Source organism: Lissotriton helveticus, chromosome 9, assembly GCF_964261635.1.
Source record: "Lissotriton helveticus chromosome 9, aLisHel1.1, whole genome shotgun sequence".
NCBI classification, from domain to species: domain Eukaryota; kingdom Metazoa; phylum Chordata; class Amphibia; order Caudata; family Salamandridae; genus Lissotriton; species Lissotriton helveticus.
This window is the reverse complement of record NC_136070.1, coordinates 921,547,809-921,568,312: the sequence shown is the minus strand read 5'-3', so window position 1 is coordinate 921,568,312 and position 20,504 is coordinate 921,547,809. Positions and strand designations below refer to the sequence as shown.

Below are 20,504 nucleotides of genomic sequence, written 5' to 3'. Positions count from 1 at the left end.
TGACCACTTTAAGTAGAGTGCAGCCATAGAGTGGCTTCTAGGGATGGAAGTTATAATTTATTTTTGCTATTATTGCTTAATTTATATTTTGGCCAGCATCCTCAGCCTTTGGCTCACAGTTCTTGCCCTCCTTAAAAAAAGATTGATACATAAATGTGTATTTTAAGTTCTTAATGATTTACATTTGCTGACAAGGAGTTGTCCCTTTTCCTGCAAACCTTTTTTTTTTGTGAAGGCAGAGATTAATCATATACTAAGAAAAAGTATCACTTTCCATCATGGTCAGTGCTGGCCGCGTCATAGGGCTCTTTACTTCCTAGCTTTCAGCCATGTTGCACAGCAGCCATGCAGCTGCACAACATGGCTAAAAGATATTGACAAAGTCAATAGCCCATGCCGATGAGAGACCTTTTGTCTTTGCCAATGCCTCTTTAAAAATAAGGAGCTGTGAAGTGACAGATGCAATGGATGGTGTAAGGAATCAGATGCAGAATGGAGATGCTGGACATAAGTGGGATCTTTCTTATTAAATATTTCTATCCATTCTGAAAATACAATATGCCATAAATAATAAAACACCCATACTTCCCCTCACGTTTTTGTAGTTGGTTTGGTATGTGCATTTGCAATGAACAGTGCATCAATTTAAGTAACATGGCATTCAACTCTACCTTCCTCATGCCCTGAATATAGAATGTTAGCTCTTTAAGCAGTCCTCAGAATTCTGAGGTGAAGCTACTGTCATAGCTGTGCATGCTTTAGCTGTATGGTTGGCCAATGGGACATTCATCACATGTTATATAAATCACAGGCCTTGATCTTTGATGACATAGGGCCAGATTCAGAGTTTGGTGGACTGATAACTGAGTCACAGACGTAATGGATATCCCGTCTGCCTTATCACAAGTGCCTTAGGATATAATGCACCTGTAATAAGGTGGAGGCAATATCCATCACGTTTGTGACAGAGTAACCCTTCTGCCAAAATCTAAGTCAACCCCCTTAGTTGTGCCCTGCAGTTTCCTCATCTCATAAATCTAAAAGGCACCAGACTGAATCCAGATAAAAAAAGGAGTCATATTTTTTGGCAAAAAGGCCACCTTGGTCCTTAATAGTACTTTGTCAGAGACAAAAGTGGTTTAAGGCTGCTCAACCGAGACAGCGCAGAACTCATCCATGCGACACAGCCAGCTAATGTGATTGAAGTAAGAGAGACAGTTTTGAGAGTCAGAATACACAAGGAGCTGATGTGCACTAGCTCGAAGTGGTTGCCCATAAAGAACATCAGGACCACATTAAGATCCTACTGTGGGACCATAAACGGTTTGGGTGAACATGTGTGTCAAACCTTTAATAATCCTCATCACAAAAGGTGGCTTAAACAAGGACGGATGGTCCGGTAACCAGAAAAAAAGCCGGAAGGGTTGTCGGATTACCTTTAATAGTGCCTACTGCAGGGTCAAAGACAAAACAAACAACAAAATATCCAACAGTTTGGTTTGCAAAGGGCTTGTTTTTAGATTTCCACACCAAACCACAAATTTTCCCTAGCAACCAGCATAAGTGGACTTCGTATAGGGGTGCCTCGCAGTAATATAGACATGCACCACCTCAGGTGGCAGATTGCACCCAGTCAATTTCTGCCGCCCGATCTCCATGTCTGGAGGTGTATAGGTGTATATTGACCAAGTTTGGGTGCAGAACCCTGCCCTGCTGCTGTGATAGAAGATCCTCTTGAAGTGGTAGCATGATTGGCGGACAGATGCTCGTGCCTAGAAGTTCTGGGTAATACACTCTCCTGACCCAATCCATAGCCACTGAGATGACTTGGGTACGGTCATTCCTGTTCCTCTTCACAACTGGTGGCAAATTAGGCAGAGAAGAGTACTCAGAGTATCGTACTCCTCCCCAGTAGAATGCATCTCCTTGAGAGAGAATTTTTGAGATTTCCAATGTGTATAAGTTTTGACACTGAATGTTCTCAACAGTGACAAAAAAAACCAGCCAGGATTCTTCCACAGTCGGAAGATGCCCTGTCACCTCAGGGTGCAACCGGCATTTGTGATTCGCCGGGCATCACTGGCAAAGCTCATCTGTTCTGGAATTTAGAGATCCCGTATGTGGTTCAAGATCAGGGAGATGCCCTAATGCCCAGGCCACCTCCAGCGGCACAGCAACTCTTGGTACAAGACCTAGGACCCAACTAAGCCTTGCTTGATGCAGTACCCCTAAGAAGTGGTGCTGTACATGAGAACCTGCACCGGCCTTTCCTTGATGGACAGCACGAAGACCTTCAACGTCAGGTGGATGGTCCGCAGCTCCAACAAATTTATGTGGAGCCAGGTTTCGGCCGGGGACCTGAGCCCTTTGATTTCCATATCTCCCAGATGACTTACCCAACCCAGCAGTGGTGCACCTGTGACAACCGTTAGCTCTGGCTGGAGAAGTGACAGCGGTCTGCGGTTTGTCAGGTTGCAATAGAGCAAACATCACTTCAGATCCTGTTAAATCTCCTCCGAAACCTGGATGGCAGCAGGCAAGTTCCCTTCGTGCTGGGCCACTGAGACTTCAGATCCCACTGCAGAGCCCGTTTACGCTATCTGGCAAGTGGAGAAGTAGGAGGCACAAGGCCAACAGGCCAAGATGCCTGTGAGCTGCTCTCGCTGAGAGCCAGGACCAAGGGTAAAACATCAGGATATAGCCCAAATATCCTGGACACGTTGTGATGAAGGAGAGGTCCAAATATTGTACTGTGTGCAGAACAGCTCCTATAAAAGGAAGCCTCATAGAAGGATTCAGGTGTGACTTCTGCTTGTTGATCAAGAACCCCAATGGTGTTGGGAGGATTGCTGTTGTCTGGAGGTGGTCTAATATTGACTGTGATGATCCTGCTTTCAACAGCCAAGCATTGAGGTAGGGGGAAACTGGTATCCCCAACCCCGATGATGGGCAGCTACCACCACCATCTCTTTTGACAACATCCAAGGGGCGCTTGTAAGACCGAAGGGTAGCACAGCAAACTGAAAATGCTCTTGGATGACCTTGAGCCGCAGGTATCATCAGTGGAACTGTAGAACAGACAGTTTGTTAGTATTTTTACTTGGGAGGGCCCTCACCAGATTCTCTGGGGGATGCCATAAGCACCAACTGGTCATTCTATCTGCATTATGCCTTTCCTCCCGTTCCCCTAATCCAGACAGTCACTTGAAAGAGAAGATAGCAGGCTTCACATATCATCCTGATCAACTCAGATTAAGACGGGTGTCCCTGATAGTCCAACCTCCAACAACTGAGATGTGATGACCACTTTGACTGCCTCACTAGAAAAATCTTCTACTGCACCACATAGAACAGCGACAAAAACTCATGCCCTTTTATGATGCTCTAAACAATACATTATACAGACAAATATTGTGACATTTTACAATTCACCCTATTTGGTCAAATTACAACTTCTAGCTTGGAACTGGAAAAAGTTATCCGTGGTGCAGATGACGTACCAGTGGATGTCTTAATGTACTTATTTGTATACCATACTCTCCTTCCATACGAGAGATCTTGAAATCAGCCAGTCTGGGTCCGGAGTATTGGTTGGCGGAGGCAACTGCAGGACCAAAACTCTACCAGTAGGGACAGGGTCCTGTGATTTAGGATTAGTATCCTCTTTTTATTTTAAATGTAAATAGCCTCAGAATAGTAAGGCCGGGAGAAACAGTTTAAATAGTTCCTTTATCAGGGTGAGCGGCCACAGCCAAGAGGATAATACCCCAAAGGCTGGTGTGAAGAGGAAAACCCCATATTTTCTTTAGGGGCCTGAAACAGGAAGATAATCTTGGGACAGAGGTAGTAGGAGTGTTTGGGAATAATTCAGCTGAACCCCACTCACAGTCCTGAATGTTTCTGTCAAGATCTTCAGCAGTAGCAGGGTTTTGTTCCTGGTAAACCTTTCTCTGGACTGATGAACAAAATATCCTTGTAGTCCAGTCAATGCGCAATTTACTGCTCTATGGGGACAGTTTTTACCTAAATCCTACTTGCTAAGAGGTTCTGCAAGACAGAGTTGGGTTGGTTTCAGCTGGTCACTGCTGAATATGGATGCCACCCGCCATGTCAGTAAAGGGCTATGATTGGTCGGTGATGGTCAACATACCACAGAAAATGGCACATTCACAGTATAGGCAAAAGCTGATTGGACAGTATAGATGGTTTGGACATATTTATTGCTAATGCTAACCAGACACCTTGGAATTTTTGGCTGGGCCTTTCGTTTGTAGCTTACATAGGAGGACAAAGACAACCTGCAGAGGAGACTTCGTATTGTGCGTACCCACAACCCCATACCCAATATTCACTCTAGACACATTCTACCTTCACGTGGTCGCTTGGAACCACACATACTAGGCATCATGAGACCCCCACTGGTGACTGTGCACTATACAAATACATATAACACAATATAAGTCACCATGAGGGATGTAAGGACGGAACCCAGTTATTTTGGGCTGGGTAGATGTTACAAAAAAAAGACTAATAGGCCACCACCCTCACCAGGGACTGTGTTCATACAACTTAATGCAGCAGCCAACATCAGCTTCCTCAACGGTTTGTTATAAAGGTGCAGAAGCCGCCGTCAAATATGGGTGGAGGTACACATTGGACACATCGACCACCAACAGAAAGTAGGCTTTAACATTAAAAGACATTACACAACCACCTTCACTGTCCTGACAGACTGTTGGTTGCACCAAAGGAAAAATCAGGGAAGGACAAAAAACACAACGTAGCAGAGAGGTTCAGTTGTGCAGCGCCATGCAAGGGTTTCTTTACAACAGCATGCCCCTCCAAGAGCAACCAAATATAGACTATACCAGTCGAGGACTCCCTCACATTTTATTAAGAAAACCTTTCAGAAAATGTCAGCATTCTCATGGGACATTCCATCAGCTGTTGATTACAGCCCAATCATTTCAGCAACACACAGCACCGAAGATTAGAAAACCAGGTGATCGTGCTGTGTGGTCAGCTAGATAACATGCACCTTCCCCAGGGAGTATCTTGGGGTTCCACCACCTCGGGTCTCTTCCATCTGAAGCATGAAGAGATGTGGGACAAACCATAATAAAACCAGGTCACAGTCCACAGAACTCGCTGTGCTTGTACAAGAGGCATTGAAGTAACACTGCCTAATCGATCAGGCTTGAGCGTTCACGTCTGGTGAACTTCTAGATGAATTATTTGATGCAAGATGGGGTTTGTTTTATACAGCTAGCAACCAAGACAACTGTATCCACGAGTGGAGGTAATTTGTTTTACGGTGGTCTATCAAAAGCACGGAGAGACTCTTTGATTTCTCATAGTTGGAGGAACCACTTTTCTATACCTAAATTTTATTGCCGAGTGAATCCAGCCTGGGAAGGAGGAAACAAATCCCCTCTTCACCCATTAATTAAAAACAAGGCCTCAGTTGACGGTGGGTGGTGAAATAAAATCACTACTAACACACTAGTGTGTTGGTGGTAACTGAGCTCCAAACGGTATTGGGAGTGACCCACCAACCAAGGGACCGGGTACCAATGTAATTCACAAAAAGAAAAAGACCCTTGGAAACCCTATAAGTAATAACTCAGATTCAAGCACACTTCATTTGCACCGGTGTCAAAGATCAGAATGCCCCAGGAATATGCATACTCAAATTTAGATCAAAATTATTACAGGAGAAAGCTAAATCTGAAAATTACTAGTACAATTTTATTGGTACAAACATGAAACAATTAAAACCACTATGATAAAAAGTATTCCTATACATGCACAATTTACCAAATCATTAAAAATTATTCATCAGAGACAGACAGAGTGAATCAATTGGAAAAACATCATGAATTATTAATCCGATTAGAATCTAAATATCGTATCCCACTAGTATCAATTGATGACACCCTAATGGTTCCTCGGATTTAATATAAAATAGTATGCGTCGACGCGTTTCGGTGTTGTAACTTGATGTGCACCACCTTTTTCAAGACGAAAATGATACGTTGTCTCTTATTCAAGGGAAAATGACTAAAAAGCAAATAAAAACATGTATCAATATTTCACACTACAAAACTCATTATATCTCCTTGTAATAACCATTATGGTAAACAGTTCATTCCGGTTACAAAAAATCCCCCGCAATCATCACAATACATCAAATTGTATAATGTTCATAGATCACACAGTGTGACCTAAAAACATATTGTGACTTAAAAACATATATGAGCCCCCAATAGCTTGATATCTATTCAAATCTTATACAAACAATTCTAAAACATAATTTCAGACATTTGAAACATTTCAGGCAGTTTAGAGTTTAGACATTAAGAACCCATGTTTATTTAACACATAATGAATCAGTACATGTGGAATTTTGACCTATGACACCTCTCCACGTAAACATATCAATCCATTCTTCAATTATTATACAATATCACTTACACCTATATCAATATTATCTAACAAGAATACATTTCACATAGATGGTAAAAGCCATTGTGAGTCAGATCTATACAATTAAGCATACATAGATTTATATAATGAAAACTATTGCATGCTTAGCGCTGAGAGGCGAACTATGAATAAACTGCTACATACCTCCTAATCGCAGGAGAATATCGTGATAGGACCGGGGGTTTATCCAAATCCTCACTAAATTATGTTTGTTAAAAAAACTAAAATGCAAACCAACACATGGGGAAAAAGAGAGTATGACCCGTGTTACTTGTTCTTGAGAATCTCACACTACTAATCAAGATATATATATATACCTGAGTCGGATGATTAAAATATTGTGTCTTTCAAGCGGGCTAACTTCGGGACAAGGGTTTCCTGCTTTAAAACACGGCTCTCTGGATAAGTAGCCAAGACTGTACAGATGTTATATCTTAGGCATTTTTAACTCTAAAAAGAACAAAACAAAGATTTTTTATGAATAAAAATCTCTGATTTCATGAATTAATATAATTTATATAAGTAAATGGTTAAATCGAAACCTAAATCCACAAGAAAGCTACCAAATTATGGCAGGATCAGATGTACTCCACGGTAATTTTCATTTGGAATACAATGAGGATGAGTGCCCCATGTAATCTAATAACGAGATTGATTCCCAATGGCGGTGAATCTAAATACACAAATAAACGTAGGGTTAATGGGCCCGATTCACAGAATGAACTTAAGACTAAATCCTAAACTTACTACTATTTGGTTTTCACAGAATGCACTTACTACTTTCGGGATTCACAGAGTGAACTTACTACTTTCGGGATTCACAGAATAAACTTACTACTTTCGGTATTCACAGAATAGATTTAAGACTACTAACTCTAAGTCCGAAATCAGGGAGTAAATTCCGGCACAGAGGCGGAGCTTCCGGCTTGGGGGCGGAGCTTGCGGCCCGGAGGTGGAGCTTCTGGCCCAGAGTTGGAGATTTCAGCATGGCAAAAATCCCCACCTCCGAGCCGGAAGCTCCGCCTCCAAGCCGGAAGCTCCGCCTCCGGGCCGCAAGCTCCGCCCCCAAGCCGGAAGCTCCGCCTCCGGGCCAGAATTTACTCCCCGATTACGGATTTAGAGTTAGTAGTCTTAAATCTATTCTGTAAATACCGAAAGTAGTAAGTTTATTCTGTGAATCCCGAAAGTAGTAAGTTCACTCTGTGAATCCCGAAAGTAGTAAGTGCATTCTGTGAATACCAAATAGTAGTAAGTTTAGGATTTAGTCTTAAGTTCATTCTGTGAATCGGGCCCAATATGTGCCCCAATGTTCAGCATAACATAGGCTTACACAAAACAGGCACATATACCCATAAAACATACCTGATATTAAAACCGGCACGGTGCAAATTCGTCCGTCTTCCTTACGTTTTACCTAAAAAACACGCAGGGTGAATGACTTGTGTTGTACGATACGACGTTGGTTCCCAGTTACGGTGAACCTAAGTACATAAATGAGCATGGGATAAATATATGACTCCGCTGTATATTCTATTGCTGCGAGCATAGTATAGAAGCATCTCACCTTAAAACATACCTGATATTTCGACCGGTCAAATGACGGTTGACACGTTTTCCTTGCAGTATGCCGAAAAGAAAACCCTATGTAAGAACGGCCCGTTTATATACAGGCTGCGTGGTGTGTAATGAATCGCACTTGGGGTGAAAGTTCGCCACGTCGAGTCTAAGGGGAATACGTAATCAAGTGCGCCAATGCGTCACTGTTTACTTTCAATTGCCGTAAACACTATAGTGAGTGTGCACGAAAGACACTAGCCGGTAGGCAAGTAGCTGTAATCCATAATCTATGTGATGTATCTAGATTATATGGAACATATATAAAAAACTTTTCTCTTAGGAAACCCTCAAAAGAGAGATATTAGATTTATTAATAAAGGAATCGGATGTATTTAGGATGTATTTAGGGTGACTGTGTTCACATGTCTATCTACTAAATTACCCGTTCTCTTATTAATCAATGAAAACTTAAGCTGCCCTCTCTTTAAACCAGATCGACATAGTATATGTGTTACAGTTAATGGAGGAACACTTATTAAAGTATAAACTTGGAACAGATTTTAAAATGTCTTTGTATTCTATCAAACATGAATAACCATACAGACTTCACAGAACCCAACGATCAGTCGGCTGGACGACTGTCTGTTGGGGAATGTCAATGTCAATGCATGGTGAGTTCATAACTAAATGTAAGTCAGGAAACTGAATCGTACAGGACCAGAGTGGACGGTATACATGATAGTTTAATTGATAAGCCGTTCCCATTCTTCCTTCGTGTTCAAACCCGTCCTTACAGTATTAAGAATGGATATGAACCATTGTTCTCTGAATTTACGTTTAGTGGTGATGTCCCCACCGCGTTTACTGACTGTGATCCTTTCTAAAATAAACCATTTGAGGTCATCATATGTATGGTTTAATGAACAGAAATGATCCACAAGTGGAGAATTAATCTTTTTGTTTTTAATTGCCGATTTGTGTTCAGTCAGGCGGGTCCTGAATTCACGGCCCGTCTCACCGACGTAACCTAGTCCACAGGGACATATTAGTAAATAGACTAGGTTTTTGCTCCTGCAGTTATTCAGATCCCTAGCTATGATCGTATGTTTATTAAAGGACAGGCTTTTCCCTTCAATACATTGGTCACATCAGCTACAGAACCCACATCTGTAGTTGCCTGTGGCTTGTTTTCCTTCTAGATCTGATTGTCTTTGACCACCTGGTTCTCTGTACGTCTGGACCAAATTGTTCCTTAAATTATCATTGCGTTTAAACGCAAAGATAGGGCCTTCCAATCGTGTAGTTTCGTTATCATTTAGAAGCGTCCAGTTAGAGTTAATTATATTTTTGATTTTATTACTGCGCTTAGGAGGTATGTAGCAGTTTATTCATAGTTCGCCTCTCAGCGCTAAGCATGCAATAGTTTTCATTATAAAAATCTATGTATGCTTAATTGTATAGATCTGACTCACAATGACTTTTACCGTCTATGTAAAATGCATTCTTGTTAGATAATATTGATATAGGTGTAAGTGATATTGTATAACAATTGAAGAATGGATTGATATGTTTACGTGGAGGTGTCATAGGTCAAAATTCCACATGTGCTGATTCATTATGTGTTAAATAAACATGGGTTCTTAATGTCTAAACTGCCTGAAATGTTTCAAATGTCTGAAATTATGTTTTAGAATTGTTTGTATACGATTTGAATAGATATCAAGCTATTTGGGGCTCATATATGTTTTTAGGTCTCAATATGTTTTTAGGTCACACTGTGTGATCTATGAACATTATACAATTTGATGTATTGTGATGATTGCGGGGTATTTTTTATAACCGGAATGAACTGTTTACCATAATGGTTATTACAAGGAGATATAATGAGTTTTGTAGTATGAAATATTGATACATGTTTTTATTTGCTTTTTAGTCATTTTAACTTGAATAAGAGACAACGTATCATTTTCGTTTTGAAAAAGGTGGTGCACATCAAGTTACAACACCGAAACGTGTCGACGCATACTATTTTATATTAAATCCGAGGAACCATTAGGGTGTCATCAATTGATACTAGTGGGATACGATATTTAGATTCTAATCGGATTAATAATTCATGATGTTTTTCCAACTGATTCACTCTTTCTATCTCTGATGAATAATTTTTAATGATTTGGTAAATTGTGCATGTATAGGAATACTTTTTATCATAGTGGTTTTAATTGTTTCATGTTTGTACCAATAAGATTGTACTAGTAACTTTCAGATTTAGCTTTCTCCTGTAATAATTTTGATCTAAATTTGAGTATGCATAGTCCTGGGGCATTCTGATCCTTGACACCGGTGCGAATGAAGTGTGCTTGAATCTGAGTTATTACTTATAGGTTTTCCACGGGTCTTTTTCTTTTTGTGAATTACGGTGGTAACTGAGCTGCCAGTAATCCTGCCATGGCAGTTTTACCGCACCTGCCAGGAAACAGCTGATTTTACATTTATTCCTTTCTCCACCGAAACTGAAAAAAATAGAAGGGGCCGAAGGGCCTTGTTAGACTCCTCCAAAGTATTTGGGCTGTTGTCAACCATCCCTCCTGCGATAATGATGGGATCTCGTCAACCACAGGAAGAAACCAGAGTTACCTCAAAGAGTTCACTCACAAGTGACTGTTGTCTCCCTCCACTAACAGGCCAAGAGCCAATTCTCCCAAAGACAGGCCGAGACACCCAACTCAGCAACCGAGGCCCCAACTGAGGAGACTGGTCCTGACACTTTTTGACATTGTCACTCCTGAAGGACTTTCCTGGATACATTACCAGAATATCAAGTTTGAAATATAAAATACAAAACTACTGTAGCCAGAATATATATGGTAAGTACATATAGGTAAGCATAGACTTATTATACTTAACTCCACGTATGTACCTAGACAATATATATATCATACAGTAGAGATAAGGTACTACAGTCAAACATCTTTACAAAAAAGTGAGCATCTCCCGGGAAGCCACAGGTTGTTGTGTCTACGTGGGAAAATAATTAACAAGACCAGGGTAGTGCCAGTCAAAGAGGCTAGAGCAGGGTCGCTAGCTTTAGCCATGTGAGGACCTCTGTTAAATAAAATCGCCATGGTGTAGATCCACAAAAGTGGATAAGTGTCAAAATAAGATGAATATATGTAATCTAACCTTAGAGAATCAATTATTTTATTCACATTTTATTATGATGCTTAGAATGTTTTTTTAAGGGAAATTTGTAGACATAATAAACTTCAAATGCATCCCATTATATGGGTCACCTTTTTTAGTGCCCTCTATTAGTTATCCAGGTAAAACCGCAGTCTTTGGCAGAAGATGAAAGTTTTTAAAGCAGAACATTGCAACCTTCACACTGCCAATGTGAGTGTTTAATGAAATGTTTAACTTTTCTGCAAGTAATCTATGTTATATGTATGTCACAATACCGAATGACAAAATACCGTCCTGACACAATATCGAGTGCAAGACATCAACTACCACTATATAGCCAGAAGGTAAGTATGTATCAGTAAATGTAGTTTCACTCTTCGTATTCTCACTATGTATATTTAACCTACTATGATGTGGAGTGGTATTAGACATACTGCAATCAATATTGTTGTGGAACGACATTAAATATGCATTGTTGTGGTAGAATAGCCTTATTTGGGACCCTCTGCTTGCTTTCCATTAGTGTATACCAATCCTGCCTTCTGGACCTGTTCTGTGAAGGTAAAAAAAAAACAAATCCATCAAGTTCGGCTGGACTTGAGGAAGATGGCGGACACTCCGGTGTCTGAGTAAGGGAGGTCTCCGACGCTCACTCTACCTACCACCTCCCTGATCCTCGCATGGTTGTCGAGAATACTTCGTCAGCCTTACCTGCTTCTTGATCTAGACGGCAGTCTTCTCAACCTGCATTGAAGAAGAAGAAGAGAAGTAATGCTCTCAGAGGCGTTCGTATGTGCCGCCGAAGGTGCTGTTGGAAAAACTGCCTGCTCCAGGGGGCCCCTCCTCCCTCCTTCCCGATCTTCGATCTCTGCTCTACTCTGGCTCTGGCGGGAATAAAAAAAAATAAAAATAGAAGTTTTCAGCAGCTGTCTCCTTGTGCCATCTATCGGAGCCTGGGGGTCTCTGTCTGCCACGATGTTGGTATGCTGAACTTACTCTGCTTGGCCGATTTTGCTGCCCTGAGACGGCGGCAGCTTTCAATCATTGGATTTCGGCGGCTGCTCTTCGGTGTCTCTTCACTCTCCAGTAGGTGCTGCGGGAGAGCGTCCTGTCTTTCCTGTCTCGCTTCAAGGGGTGTTGATTCAGGTTGTTGTTTGGCTGAAGATTGGCTGGCACCCCCGCACTGTAAACTAGGTATACCCGCTGTTTTTGAAAAGTGTGCCAACGTGAGGGAAGCAGCTCCTGGGACCAGTGTGCACCTGGATTGTTCCCTGCAAAACCCGGAGCGGAGTGACATAGCTGCAAGGATGAGGCCGAAGGCTACGAATATTAACCCTAATCCTGGTGCTAAAGGTGTTAAAGGAGCAATCACGAGGGCGGCAGCGGCGGCTAATACCCCTGGGGGGTCAACACTAAGTACAGAGTCTGATCTCAGGGTCTAGAGGAGAACAGAGAGGGCGAAGGAAGGCGACTCCTGCACTGTTACTAGTGGGGAGGACGGGGTAAATCCAGATCCGACGAATACATCCACAATTCCTCTCGTCTCCTCAGTCTCCTCAGCAGGGTCTGATGACTCCTTACAAAGACCCAAACTTATAATCCCGTCGATCTTTAATAAAAACAAGAAACGGAATCAGCCAAAGGAAGATAAAGTAACAGACCAGGAAATACCAGAACAGCTTGCGGACGCCAGAGTGTCAGAAGTGAACTCCTCCCTCCTCACTGCCTTGGGCACTGCTCCATGTAGCCTTGACCCTGCCTTATCTACTATCCATACTGATCCTATAATTGTCACTTTACCTCTGTTGCCAACTGGGCTCCCCTCTCACGAAAAAGAAAAAGAAATAAAGAACGATTTGGACTCTTGTGATTCAGGGGGAAAATTTTATTCCATGTCGGATGTATCAGTGGTCTCTGAGGGGGAGGTTGAGGACGAAAATGTGGGGTTCGAAGGTGAGCGCGCAGAGGTTGATCTGGACTGGGTTGATGATCATAGTCTAGCTGGCTCTAGTCACTTGGGGGAAGAGGAAGAGGAAAACTTTTTGAGCTCACCTGGGGGTGATAATTCTGTGTTAACTGTTTTGGAGTCAGGTGCTGCGCTACCATCATCACAGGTCATTACTGAATCTAGTCTTACCGATGCAGCTATGAATAAAATACCCTCATCTGAAGATCCAATTAGCAGCATTCCTCATACTCTCGCTATAATTTATCAGGCTGTTATGACTCATAGGGAGGAGACCAAAGCTGAAAGTCTTCGTATCCATGGTGCAGTACGTAAGCTACAGAACTCAGTTCGGCGGATTGCTAAAACCAATGCAGAACTTTCAACTAGAGTTGCGGAGGCTGAAAATAGGATATATACCATTGAAGACGATTTTTCCTCCTGCAAAGCTGAGGTGTCAGCCCTGCATTCTTTGCGAGACGACATTAACTGGAAACTCAGTGATATGGAAAACAGGGCTAGGAGGAATAACCTCCGAATACTGGGTATTCCGGAAGGGGAGAGGGACAAAATATACGTCAGTATGTTATCGATCTCTGTATTGAAGCGTTCCCTGAACTAAAAGATTGGGAGTGGGAGAGAGAGCTGCAAAGAGGTCACAGGTTCCCCTTTCAGATTTGGCCAGGTCGTAGGGGTGAGGAGAGTAAGCCAAGGGCTATTCTTATCTGTCTTAATAACTTCTTATTACGAGAGCAGTTATATGATCTTGCTCGCCCTGACCGTAAACGTAGGGCCAAAGGTTGTGAGTTTTTCGTGCGTCCTGACTACTGTCAGGCGACAGTACAGGAAAGATGGCATCTTCGTCAACTTATTGCCAATTTTCAAAGTAAGGGGGCACAAGCCTTTCTATTAAATCCTGCTAAGCTGAAGGTCATTGCTAAAGAGAAAACTTTCTTTTTCACCTCTGAAATCAAGGCAAAGGAGTTCTTTAACACTTTGTGATGTTCAGCTGGCGTACATGCTATATCTATCAAAATTCCTATCATGTCTGTTTCTGGGTTAACCAGCTGATCATTATTCTGATGTGGGGCTAAAAAAAAAAAAAAAAAAAAAATTATCTTCTTCTTTTTCTTCTTCTTTCCTTTCACTGTAAGGTATTCTCATGTCTTGTTTTTCAGATATCCTAGTGGCACCGCCATTGCTGCTTTTCTGCGCTTATTCTTAAAAAACGCTGTACATAGAGAAGTCACTGTTATTGTAGCGGGGGTCAGGGGTGGTAGGAGAGTGTCCACACCTTTCTTTCCATCACAACAGGGACCATTCAGTCCCTTAGCCTCAGAGAGGTGGGTTTGTTGGGTGGTGGGGGGTGGGGGGGAGTTCGTAAGGGGGTTTTTTGGGTTGGGAGGGTGGGGTGGGGTTGGGGGTAGAGGGGCAAGGAACAGCAGATGCAGAGGTAGTCTATTTTGGGGGGCATGGACAATACTTAAGGATTTGAGAATGCAAGCGGGGTGTTGCAATAATAAAATGTCATGAGCTTTCTTTTCTCTTCTTTTCTTTGATAATGGCTAAGATATCTAAGATATGTATCTGCTCTTGGAACGTCTGTGGGCTTAATAACAGGAAAAAAAGGGGTGTTATGGCATTGATCTTAAAGAATATGGAGGTGCAGCTATTGTGTGTCCAGGAAACACATATCGTGTGGAATAACAGGGGCTGTCTGAGGGATTTAGGGCTAGAAGTTTTGGTGTGTACAAAGCAAGGCTCAACTACTAGAGGGGTTGCGATTTTGAAAAAATGTGGTTGGCGGGAGTGTAAACGGGCCAAGGCAGACTCTTATGGGAGGTGGGCTATTATTGAATTGAAGGTAAACACTTCTGTTTATACTATTTGTTCAGTATACGCTTCTAATTTTGATGACCTGGGAATGCTTAATGAGATCAGCATCGAGCTTGCTTCCTGGCCCGCTCCTCTCGTGGTCTGCGGAGATTTTAATCTCCATTTACCGTCAGACTTTGATATTCGTCACAATGGTGTCTACTCAGGTAGAAAGCATAAGGTGTTTAAAGCCACCAGGGGGATGGTTAAGGAGCTTGGTTTAGTTGATGTTTGGTCGCTGAAAAACTCTGGCATGCCTGGGTATACATTCTATTCAGCTCCCCACCAAAAGCATGTGCGTATTGATTATTTCTTTGCTGCCTCAGAACTACTAACTAATGCCAAAATCGACATCTATCCTAGGATAATATCAGACCATAACCCGGTTATTCTTGAATTAGTGATTGATAATGGGTCATATTCTAATAGGAGATCATGGACCTTTGATCGTCAGCTATTAGTTGACCAGACTTACGTACAACATATGGTCAAATGGATACCTGATTTTTTTGAGTTCAACTTAAATTCAGCTCTGATAGGCATTGTCTGGGATGCTTTTAAAGCCGGCGTGCGGGGGGAGACGTTAAGCTTCTCTATAAATAAACAACGCAGCATCAGGGTCAAACAAGCTATGGAATTGTCCAAATTACGCTCTTTAGAACTAGCTTTATCCCACATCATTAATTCAAGCCCACTTTATGAACAAAAATTGAAGGAGGTGGCAATCCAAACAATTAAAATTTATGAAGTTCTAGCCGAGAAATTAGCTGCACAAATAGCAATCCATCGCTCTGATATGTACGAGGTTGGTGAAAATTCAGGAAGTCTATTGGCCAAAAGGCTAAGACAGAAAGCTGTGGCTAGGAAGGTGGAGGCTATACAAGACTTTAGTGGTGTAACACATACTGAACCGGGAAAAATCTTAGATACGTTCAGAGAATTCTATAGTAACTTATACTCAAATGAAGACTCTTTATATACTGCTGAGGAGGTTGCCGAGTTTATTGGGGACTGCGAATTTTCGCAACTAACTAATTTCCAGAGGGAAATGTTAGAGGGCGAATTTACAGTGCAGGAGCTTGAAGAGGCGATTTCTTCTTTGGCCGTGGGGAAAGCTGTGGGTCCCGATGGGATCCCCCTGGAATTTTTTCGTACATTTTTCTCAGTCTTGAAGGACTATATGTTGGAAGTTTTTACCACGGCACAAGAAGGCATATCTCCCGCCTCGTGGCAGAAATCTATATTCACGATTTTTCTAAAGAAAGATAAGTCTCCGCTTTCTCCTTCTTCATATAGACCAATATCCTTGATAAACGCTGACAGTAAGCTATACTCTAAAATCATAGCTACTCGGCTTTCTGGTTTGATCTCTTCTTTAGTTTCCCAGTTGCAACATGGGTTTATTCCTGGCAGGGACACGACGGATCACGTGCGTTGTGTCATTGCTCTAATGGACAGAGGTGACTAAAACAGCTATAGGTGTGACCCTGTTGGATGTCGAGAAGGCATTCGACAGGGTTGCCTGGCCTTATCTCTGGGAAGTCCTTCGTCTGAAGGGGTTAGGGCCTCGGTTCCTTCAGTCAGTACAGACTATGAACTCGGCACCAAAGGCAGCTATACGCCTTGCTGGGAATGAGTCTGCTTTTTTTCCGATTCTACGGGGCACTAGGCAAGGTTGCCCATCTTCCCCTCTTTTATTTGCCCTATATATTGATTCTTTTTTGGTTAAACTAACGGAATGCAGAGAAATTAAACCTATTACCATTGCTGAGGTTGAATATAGAGCATTAGCTTATGCTGATGACATTGTGGTAACAACTACTGACTTACAGTCTGCCTTATCAGCCGTGGAAGCTCTTGCAATGCAATTTGGACATTTTTCTGGCTATAAGTTGAATATTAATAAAACTCAAATTTTGTATGTGGGTGCTCATCCTCCGCCAGATATAGTCCTTGCAAGAGAGGCTACTTATCTCGGTATTAAAATCTCCTCTCCAGTTAGTAATATTCTAATAACCAATTTCAACCCAGTCCTTGAAAAAGTCCAATCTACTCTAGAGCGTCTCAATCACCTGCACCTATCACTACATGGAAGATCAAATGTGTTGAAAATGATGGTGCTACCGAAATTTCTATATTTATTCAGAGTGATTCCATTAGAGATCCCCATTGGCTGTTTTAAAAAACTTGAAACCATCTCTTCAAGATTTCTGTGGGGCTTTAAAAGGAACAGAAGGGCCTACAAAAAAATGGTACTCCCTAGATCTTCTGGGGGATGGGGCATTCCATACTTTCGATTTTATTATTGGGCATCAGCTTTGCAATTTATGTTTCCTTTAGTTGTTGGTAAAAAGTGTAGGCCCTTATCGTGTCATTATCCCTCTATATAGAGATTCGCTATTGGAGAAGAGGCCGATGGGTGTCTTCTGAAAATACTTGAACCAAGTTACTACAAAAAAAACAAGTTAAAGGTTCTTTAAGCAGCATTTTCAATTTGGAAGCAAATTAAGAGGCTTCTAGGCCTTCCACAAATAAACCGCTATACTCCTTTTGAGGCTGCTGGAATTTTTCCTACTATTTATCGTGATGCTGTGACTAGAAACTGGTATCAGTTTGGGATCACTAGCCTGGGAGACATGTTTCACGATTGCCAACGATTGTCTTTTACAGAATTACAACATAAATTTGGTATACAAAAGAAGGATTTCTTTAAGTTCTTACAAATCCGCAGCTATTACGGACAATTCGGTCAATATGACACTCGGTTTAAGATATTTCCCTTGCTTGAAGGGTTGGGTAAGGGGCTTTCAATTGGCTTCTTTTATTCTCAACTGATTTCCCTACTCCCAGATGATCTGGAACAACGTCAAGAGAAATGGAGAGTAAAACTCAATCTTCAGACAATCGGTCTGCAGTCGTCGATTTCACTAGCCAACGTTGTACTGATTTCTGGTAGGATGAGGGCTCAACATTACATGGTCCTTTACGATATGTACTACACGCCGAGGAAAGTTTCTAAATGGAGTACTGGCACAGGTACTAATTGTAGCAGATGCGGCTATTTTGCAGCAGACACGCAACACATGTTCTTCTCATGTCCTCAGTTGGTAGGTTTATTAGCATCTATTCGAGAGTTTTTGAAAGAAATTTTTGATCCCTCAATTGTCCTGTCTGCGGAGGTCGTTTTATTTGGTACTGATCCCGAAGGTCTGTCTAGATCATATGAACGCTCCGCCTTTTTATTTTTATGTATGGCGGTGTTCCGTGCTTGTATCACTAAAGAATGGCTCTCTGCTGAACCTCCTCTATTTACTTCCTGGAGGGCACAGCTGTTATCTATGTATAATCTTGAAGTAGCTATACTTAAAACAAAGACTATTCGTAAAAGGGTTAGAGGGCTAAACATTTGGGGCCCAATTACTGATTGGATTTAAAGTAATGAAAGTTGGCTGCCTTTTTTCTTTTTCTTGATTAACAGACTATTACTCTTTTCTCCGGTCTGTCTATATGTCTGACTCATATCATACATATATTCGTCTTTTTCTGTTTTTTTTTCCTGAGTAATTGACTGTATTACATATATATATTCTGTTTATGCCCGATCAACTGCGATTAATTGTGATGTATTATACTGTGATGCACTGTTTTTTTGTCTGTTTTTTTTGTTTACTTCTCTGTATCTTGCTTGCTCCTTGCATAAAATTAATAAAATCACACAAAAAAAAAAGTTTGGCTGGACTTTTCAGCTTCTATGACCTCTAGGGGCATTCTGCACATGAACACAGACGTATATTAATGAGCACAAAGACCACATATAACATGGTAGCACGAATATCAAAATCAGAAGCAGTAGTCATCAGAAATTTTATTATACAAACACTCAAACAAAACTATTAATGCGAACCTGACAGACAATCTAGTAAGATTACTCACTTTTTTTGCATCAGGACGTGTTCTATCAGTCCTTCAAGTAGCCAAGATTTTCAAATGTTTACAACACTCTTTAACAATTTGTTAATTGGGTACATCGCCTTTTACATTCTTGGCCAGACTATAAAACAGCATACTTAGGATACTGACTATGACGCAGTATTTATTTATCATGTGACAGAAGAAAGTGAGATTTTATTGTGTGACACTGAAATAATGTGCTTTGAAGTTAGATTTACAAATACGACACCATGGGCATTTAACAGAATGCTTGGCTTATACCAAGAACTTTCATAGCCTCCAGTTAGACTTTGTTTACTGCCCAAGCTTAGTCCATCGTCTACTTTCTTTCAAATAACTTCCCCAACTTATACCCTTTTGGTAACCAGCCAGGGGCTATAGCTTATCATGCACAGATAGACAGCTCTTAAACTAAGAATATGGACAGCGTTGGAAGTTTGACGTAGTTTTGTAGCAGGCAGTTTCCAGATCAGCTATGGTGCTCTAGTTACACAGAAACTTCTGATTATAGCAAAAGTACACCAGAACTATGCATGGCAGTGCATGAGCCACCTTAAAAGACCTATCCCTGATAAATTACGAACTCTGCAATTGCCCTTCAATCTTTGAAATGAGAGAGAAGTTGCAAACCTGAACCAAGATCTAAGACCATGATGGAATGTAGGAATATGTTTCAGTAAATGGAAGATGCCAGTTTTACAGGGCTGCCCATTTTGGTGGGGATTAACACGTCTGTTATCAAGCTGATATGAAACACCTGTAGTAGTCCAGAGTAGCAACAGATCACCCTAGGTCTAGTAATACTCAATAAGTCAAACCTGATCAAGACTTCAACACCATGATCTTATACATTTTCTAGCCTGGAAAATGTATTGGTATCGTAGTGTGGGCAAGAGGAGGATCATGGGCAAGAATCTAAGAACCGAGCTGGCATACACTGCAGTTATACTACCTGCACATATAAAGGAGTGGCCAAGGTGTCCTATGTCATCTTAAAAATGATGATCCTTACGGAACACATACTCCATCTCCCGTAGGACGACCTTTCTCACAAGTCCAAAGGTATTACATCAGCAGACATGCCTCTCTTGCACCTCACAATCCGTGGTACATAAATTCAGTGGGATTGCTTCATCTATTCCTCTCTCCTTAGGTTCGACTTTGACCGACTTCGCAGGCCACTTTTTTGCCAGACGCTCTATATGCTCCTGCTGACGGTGGCGTTTCATGTGGGCATTGCGGCTTTTTATCTTATCAAAAACCCTAAAAGACGAGAGATAAAAAAAGTTCAGCCTTGTATAACATCTGTCTTAACAAAGCACATTTCAGTTAAAGGGAAACACTGTTGGACTGCCATGGTAAGTATGATTTGTGCAAGAGACACTTATTTAGCAGATGCACAGTAAAAAACATACAGAAGGAACACTGGAGCTCGAGTTTATATGGCAGACAGCCCTTCATTTTGTAGGCCTCGCCTACATATCGCATGTGCTGTGAGACATACTGT

At 41.6% G+C, this 20,504-nt stretch overlaps 1 protein-coding gene across 3 annotated transcripts in view; it reads right to left on the bottom strand.

The window, feature by feature from the left end:
* Positions 1–18,894: 18,894 nt before the first annotated feature.
* Positions 18,895–20,504, bottom strand: part of ZNF541 (zinc finger protein 541) — a 1,089,530-nt gene continuing 1,087,920 nt past the window's right edge. For all 3 annotated transcript variants that reach the window (XM_078661102.1, XM_078661104.1, XM_078661103.1), the window contains exon 16: positions 18,895–20,260. In XM_078661102.1, the coding sequence (XP_078517228.1) occupies positions 20,068–20,260 (193 nt within the window). In that variant the 3' untranslated portion in view covers positions 18,895–20,067. The remainder of the gene's footprint in view (positions 20,261–20,504) is intronic.